Source organism: Otolemur garnettii, unplaced genomic scaffold (genome assembly GCF_000181295.1).
Source record: "Otolemur garnettii isolate 467f Iridium unplaced genomic scaffold, OtoGar3 scaffold00035, whole genome shotgun sequence".
NCBI lineage: Eukaryota > Metazoa > Chordata > Mammalia > Primates > Galagidae > Otolemur > Otolemur garnettii.
In genome coordinates, this window is record NW_003852430.1 from 13,535,373 (window position 1) to 13,543,373 (window position 8,001).

Consider the following 8,001-nt stretch of genomic DNA (forward strand, 5'->3'; position numbering starts at 1 on the left):
TAGAATATTTGCCCTATAAGTTTATAATTAATATTTTGCCAGATATATTTTTTTCTTATGAATTTCTTTTCTTTTCTTTTTTTTTTTTCTTTCTTTTTTTTTTTTTTTTTTTTTTTTTTTGGTTATATGCTAAGAGGTGCCTCACCCACCATGAGCTCTGAGCTATATGCACTCATACTTTTTCCTGGTTCCTTAATAATTTTATTGTTAAGTTGGCTCTCTAGTCTATCCAGAATTAACTTAAATACAAGATAGTACGTTTATTCCTAAGAAATTTGTTCCCAGTAAATTGCAAGTTACTTATTTTAGCATATTGTTTTTATCTGATGTAGTATTTCAGACTATGAATCTGTTACATGTATGTTCATGATGTATTTTAGTGGTTCTCAACCAAGGATAATTTTTCCCTCTAGGGACATTTGGAAATGTCTGCAGAAATTTTTATTTGCTAGGACTGGATGGGGGGAGGCTACCTATTTGCCTCTAGTGCATAGAGACCAAAAGTATTGTTAAACATGCACAGGACATCTCCTACAACAAAAAAATAGTCAATAATGCAAAGTTGAAGAGACTTTTATGAATGATAAAGATGGGTGGATGTATAGATAGACAGATACTCATTGAATATCAATCTGCTAACAGTTGCACAGTCACCACTGGGAATATCACTCAGCCTGTATTTCTATTTCCTGTCTAGAAGGGCATTTTGAGAGGCTTTGATTCCTACTTTGCAGAAATTTAGATACACTATATTTTTGGTTACCTCTGGTCTGTTTTAAAACCAAATCTTAATATTTTTAGAGCATAGACTCTGCACCATACTAACTGGTGTATACCTAGGACGAGTTACTTAACCTCTTTTTTTTCTTTAGTTTCATCATCTGTAAACTAGAGGTATTAATTGTATCTTTATTCTAGGTCTTTTTAAATTTCATGTTATGTTTTTTAATTAAATCATCACTGTGTACATTAATGCAGTCATGGGGTACAATGTGCTGGTTTTATATACAACTTGAAATATTTTCAACAAACTGGTTAACATAGCCTTCATGGCATTTTCTTAGTGATTGTGTTAAGACATTTATATTCTACATTTAGTAAGTTTCACATGTACCCTTGTAAGATGCACCATAGGTGTGGCCCCACCAATTACTCTCCCTCCACTCATCCTCCCCCTCCCCTCCCTTTCCCCATTTCAAGATGCTTAAAGTAGTGTTTGGAACATCGTAAATATTGAAGAAGTAATATATTAAATAGCGATCTTATGACTCCTATTTCATCATAGTCATTTCATCATTTTCAGTCAAGGAAGGGCACTGTGTTTCTCTTCATATACTTTAGGCAGGAGCTAACAATCTAGCTGATATTTTTAGAAAAATTATTAGACAATCCCTTGGAAAATGGCAAAACAGTTTTCAAACACAGCAATCTCTAATCTAGCAGTTATTAGATATGACAGAGACCAGGGCAACGGAGCTGGTGACAGACACTTGGGATCTCCTCCCACAGAGAGTCACAGATGCTTAAAGTAGTGTTCGGCACATTGTAAATATTGGAGAAGTAATATATTAAATAGCGATCTTATGAATCCTATTTCATCATACTGAAAGTATTTTCAGTCAAGGAAGGGCACTGTGTTTCTCTTCATATACTTTAGGCAGGAGCTAACAATCTAGCTGATATTTTTAGAAAAATTATTAGATAATCCCTTGGAAAATGGCAAAACAGTTTTCAAACACAGCAAGCTCTAATCTACCAGTTATTAGATATGACAGAGACCAGGGCAACAGAGCTGGCAACAGACATTTGGGACCTCCTCCCACAGAGTCACAGATTGTGGAGGAACCGGAAGAAAAACTTCTTTAGATGTGAAACCGGAAGAACGCAAAGTGAGGGAAACCTTTGAAGTGGCCGGAGGTGGAGCCTGAGGCGGAGACCTGGATTCTGGGGCAATGTCCAACTGGGATCTCTGTTTTGACCAACATGATGCAAGAAGAAGGTAAAAAGACTGGATGAGAAAAAAACATTGATTTCTCAGGGACACCTACATGGTGCATTAACCTCAGAAGTGAAAGGTTTGAGCATGAGGACGTGAGCAAAACTTGCCCCCAAACTTCCAGCAGCCTGTGCGAATCAAGTGTCAGAATTTCATTCTTATGAAATCTTGGAAAGACTTACAACTTTGAACTTTCCCAAATTGCCAACATGAATGAGATAACCACTCACATTTGATGTCCCATCCAACAGAACTGTGGACGTCCCCGGAGCAAAGACTGGCTGTTGAAACTAGCCACATGTTACCACGTACATTGTGCACCTGTGTATAATGAGAAAAACACATTTCACTGTTGTTCTAGACCAAGTTTTCAACCTTTTTATCTCCTGGTGCCCTTGAACCTGTGGTTAAATTTCTGTGGCACACCTAAATTATGTTGATCAAAAAAGAAGAAAGAATAGAAAAAAGGAAGATACTTACTATGCTTTGAACTGCTTTCAAAAATAGTTTAATTAACGATCTCTAAAAAATTTCATGGCACACCTAAGAGCCTCTCATGGCACACCAGTGAGAACAGAAGATCACTATTCTAGCCCGTTGTGCAGATTGGACAGAGCTATCACCTATGATCATCTTTAAAAGGAAAACGTTTCCAAAATAAAAGATTCCAAGTGGAGTTGTTCATGTGCATGAAAAAGGATGTGAGTGAAGAAGGCATGAGAATAGGGGTCAACGAAGTCTGGTCATGAAGACCTAGAGGATTACTTTAAAAATGAGATTTGCTTGTTTTTTATCACTTCAAAGCCCACATTACACAGAGTGCAAAAGCAATTGCTGCGAATTTGAAAAACCAACTTGCTTTGATACCCGGTGGGCTCACCAGCCAACTGCAACCTCTTGATGAGTCAGTAAACAAAAGAGTGGATGTCATGGATGCAGTCAGCTGGTAATGATTTAACCACTACAGGCAGAATCAAGGAAGCATCCATCACCCAGGATTGTGATTAAATCCCTGTATCATGGAATAATGTCAAAAAGGAAGTGGTTGGGCTCAGCGCCTGTGGCTCAAGTGGCTAAGGCGCCAGCCACATACACCTAAGGTGGTGGGTTTGAATCCAGCCCCGGCCAGCCAAACAACAATGACAGCTGCAACCAAAAAATAGCCAGGCGTTGTGGTGGGTGCCTGTGGTCCCAGCTACTTGGGAGGTTGAGGCAGGAGACTCACTTGATCCTAGGAGTTGGAGGTTGCTGTGAGCTGTGATACCACAGCACTCTACCCAGGCGGATAGCTTGAGGTTCTGTCTCAAAAAAAAAAGGAAGTGGTTGTGAACTCATGTAAAAAATGAGGCATTAGGCTCAGCATCTGTGGCTCAACTGGCTAAGACGCCAGCCACATACACCTAAGGTGGCGGATTCGAATCCAGCCTGGGCCCACCAAAACAATGACGGCTGCAACCAAAAAACAGCCAGGTGTTGTGGTGGGCACTTGTGGTCCCAGCTACTTGGGAAGCTGAAGCAGGAGACTTGCTTGAACCCAGGAGTTGGAGGTTGCTGTGAGCTGTGATGCCACAGCACTCTACCAGGGGGATAGCTTGAGGCTCTGTCTCAAAAAAAAAAAAAAAAAAAAATGAGGCATTAGTGGGCGGCGCCTGTGTGTCAAAGGAGTAGGGTGCCAGCCCCATATGCCGGAAGTGGTGGGTTCAAACCCAGCCCCAGCCAAAAACTGCAAAAAAAAAAAAAAAAAGGAGGCATTAGCAATGCTGTGGATGGAACTGACAATGATGAAATTCACCAGGATGAGGAGAATGACTCTTCAAAAGACACCAGTAATACAGAAATTGAAGAAGATGATACTTGTGATGACAGTGCTGAAGAGCTCTCAGACTTCTTTTTGTGACACATAAATATCATAAATTTGTTACCAGTACATATAGTTTCTTGTACCTTGTATCTATTCTCATGTTTTGTAATTATTTGTTACATAAAATTTCTTGTGCCATAACACATTTAAAATAAATATTAAAATATAACACAATAAAAGAAGTACCTAAATGTAAACAAATAAAAAATTGAATTAGAAATTTAAAACCCAAGAATTTTTCTGAAAGTTTGGGTCAAAAATGTAGTTGTGTGTCATTCACAGGTGTACACTGTACGTGGTAAAATATGGTACATGGGGACACAGACAAACATTTTAAAAATTTGGGTTATACTGTATATAAGTAGAGTGTGTTGATAGTATTATATGCTTTTTAGACGGTGTTCAAACAAAAATATGTATCACCATATGTGTGTGTCAATTATAATGGTATTGGGGCCATTTTGAATATTTCTAATTTTAAAGTAATCAAAATAGATATTGGTTAACAACATTCCACTGAGTGTGTCAATTCATTTAATTGTATCTTATTTTTTATATCATGAGACGTTTTCTCTTGATTTTAATGCCTACATCATAGTCCATTCTTTATCTCTGTACCATTGACTGGTTTGCTATTCCTGGGTATTTAGTGTGTTTCTCTTTTTATACTACTACACGTCTCACTGTACCTACATGTCAGTGCCTAAAACGTTTCATCTGTGATTATTTCACTGTTACTTTCTTAGAAGCAACATCCCTGGCCAAAATTAAAAGAACAGGTTTAAGGTCCTTGAAATGTATAGCCAAATTGCCCTCCAGAAAGTTTTTTTTGTTGTTTTTAGAAGAAAATAAGTAATTCCTGTTGTGGTTGTACCATTTAATCACTTTTACATACAGCTTTCTTTGTACCTTTAAACTTCTCTTTGGTTTTAGGACTCAGAATTATTTTTCAATAAATATCTCTTTCAAGGGATTAACAAAGGAAGGGCATAGTTATAGATAACCAAATAATGTTGTAGCATTTCTATTGTTTTCTGGTAAAGAGTTTTTCAGATATAACATTTTTAATTATATAAATTGATTCTTGTAGGGTGAACAAGGCGAAAAAGGAGACCCAGGTCTGGCTGGACTTAATGGACAAAATGTAAGGCTAACTCTCTTTTTTCTTATATTCTGTTTACATTTTTCCACTGAAATTGTATCTAATGCTATTAAGATTTGACTAGCCATAGTCAAGCTATAAGAATCAAGGTGCTTTTTTTATATGACGCAGTGGAGGGCTTGGGTTTTTAGTTTTATTACAGGTGGTCTTGGGCTGCATATATGTTGAGCTTCCCTTTAGGAGGCCTTTCCTCTTTGATGTTTCTGACTTGTGTTTTCTTCTAGTTTTATTTTCTTGTTACATATATCCTGTCGTGGCACCTGCTCTTACCTGGGGCTCACTTTTCATCTTATTCCAAATCTCCACCTACTGAGGGGTCTGTTTGGTGGGACTGCAGTGATGAAAAGAAGCGATAAAACGCCACCTGTGAATCTGTGTAGCTTTCCCTCCACTGCGCCAGACCTCAAACCTCAAACCTCAGGGATGGTCAGTGACATCCTCAAGCCCCAGGCCTCTCCTTCCTTTCTCTTCTGGACAGTTATCCTGACAGGATTTCACTTCAGTTCTTAGAGTGAAATTTGAAGGATCGCTCAGATCTGGGTTTTACTTTGAAATATTATCTTATTTCAAATCGTCAAATTCACCGTTTACTACAGATATGCAAACTTTACTAGTTACTAACTCTTGAGAATTAATTTTCCCTCAGTTTCCTTTCTTACTTATATAAATATATCCTAGAAAGGACATGAAGCATCTTTCTACTTACTTTGTGGAGATAAAATAAAGAAAGTCTTTGTGAGCCTGTACTTAGTTCCATAATGGCCTGGAGAGATTAGGAAACCCATCTTGTATGCACCAGATCATTACAGTGGAAGAGAGGGTGAAAACCAATCCGTGACGCCTGTAAAGAAAGTGAGAGGGGGCACCTAGGGTCGGGGTCCTGCAAAAGAGACAGGCCCCAGAAGTTATCATTTGTAGTTAATACTGGCATGGAGCTCTGCCCACACGTGCCCAAAGTAGCTTTACTTCTGAATTTACTTCCTCAGAAGCCTCACTCACTCTTTAATACAACTCTTGATCTTGTTCTTGCCTTTAAAGTGGTTTTTCTATACCAGAGAATAGGCACTACCACCAGTGGCTAAGGGAGTCTACCTTCCTTATCACCTGTAGTCCATCAGGATACTGAATGTCACAACATTGGCCTGTAAGTTTAAATAGAGCATCCAATTCGCCTCCCTAACCATGACATTGGAGGCACTCAACGTGGTGAGATTCCAGAGTGGAAAGCCAGGGTCCAGTCTGTATGCCAGTTTTGCAAATCACTTCTCAGAGTCTGTAAAGTGACGGACTTAAAATAGATTCTGAAGTCCCCATCACTATGATGTCCTATGATTTTATACAAAGAGATTATTAAGATTATAGACTTGAAAAGCATGATGAGATTAGTTAGAAGCATTCATTTAAGATTTTTGAATTCCTGCTACATGTAAGGTAAACAAAACAAGAGCCCAGCTGGGCCAGGGTATGGGCAGTACTGCATAAGAGGATATTTGTATTGTCTTGTCTAACAGAGGAGAGATCTGGGCCAACACGATGTGTAAATCTGTTCTAAAATGGATAGAATGTGGTCTTATGAGGGGAGCAAGATGGCCAAATTGAAACCTCCAGCAATCACTCCTCTACAGGCATGCCAAACTCACCAGCTATTCACTCAGGGTTCTACCTCAACAAGAACCCAAAGTCAGGTTACTAATCATACCTGGTTTTAACATAACGTCAAGGAACATGGCACTACAGAAGGCAGAAAGGGCAATCTTGCACTCCCTGTGCCACCACTCTCCGATGCCCTGGCAGTGTCACGCCAGCATGCCAAGTAGAGAGAGAATCAGTGCACCCCAGGGAGGGAGAGGGAACTGATTGTGGGACTTTGCACTGAAACTCAGGGCCACCCTGACACAAGGGAACACAGCACAGGGCAAGACTCTGTCATTGCCCATAGAAAGAGCATTTGGACCAGCTCAGCCAGAGGGAAATTCTCTTCCTAAAACACAAGTTCTACTATCTCCACCACTGGCTGACAAAAAAGCAGCCTGCTGATGACCTTTCAAAGAATAGCTCTTTTGAAAAGCTCAGTCAACTTCAAGTAACACAAAGAATGAATTCAAAATCCTATCAAGAATTTTAGCAAAGAAATTGAAGCAATAAAAAATCAAGCAGAAGTATTAGAGCTAAAAACCATTCAGTTGCTAAACTGAAAAATGTATCAGAGTCTTTTGACAGCAGAATTGACCAAGCAGAAGGAAGAATTAGTGAACTTGAAGATAGACTATTTGAAAATATGCAATCAGAGGAGAAAAGAGAAAAAAGAATAAATAAGAATACATGCTTATAATATCTAGCAAACAACCTTCAAGGAGCTTAGGGGCTAGCCTTAAAGAGGGGGTATAGAGGGAGATTGAAGTAGAAAGTTTGTTTAAAGATATAAGAGAACTTTTCAAACCTAGGGAAGGATATAAATATTCAGGTATCAGGAGGACACAGAATACCAAGCAAACTTAACCCAAACAAGGCAACCTCAAGGCATTTCATAATCAAGTTCCCAAAGGTCACAGATTTTAAAAAAGTCTTAAAGGAAGCACAGAAAAGGATAAAATGATATATAAAGGAGCTTAAATACATCTGGCAGCAGAATTCTTAGTGGAAATCTTACAGGCCAGGAAAGAGTGGCACGACTTATTCAAAGTGATAAGGGAAAAAAAATCAAGTCTAGAATATGTATATCCTACAAAAATAGCCTTCAAACAAGAAGGAGAAATAAAGACCTTCCTTCTCTGATAAACAGAAGCTAACTTCATCAGCTCCAGACCTGTTCTACAAGAAATAGTAATGGAGTTCTTCAGACTGAAAGAAAAGGACATTGGTGAGTAATAAGAAATCTTCTACGGCTCAGCGCCTATAGCTCAACCAGCTAAGGCGCCAGCCACGTACAACTAAGGTGGCGGGTTCGAATCCCTAGCCCAGACCCGCCAAACAACAATGACG

The 8,001-nt window shown here is 38.9% G+C and overlaps 1 protein-coding gene across 1 annotated transcript in view; it reads left to right on the plus strand.

Moving 5' to 3' along the window:
* Positions 1 to 8,001, plus strand: part of COL19A1 (collagen type XIX alpha 1 chain) — a 306,466-nt gene that overhangs the window by 114,750 nt on the left and 183,715 nt on the right. The window contains exon 11 of the mRNA XM_003789676.1: positions 4,948 to 5,001. Coding sequence (XP_003789724.1) covers positions 4,948 to 5,001 — 54 coding nt within the window. The remainder of the gene's footprint in view (positions 1 to 4,947; positions 5,002 to 8,001) is intronic.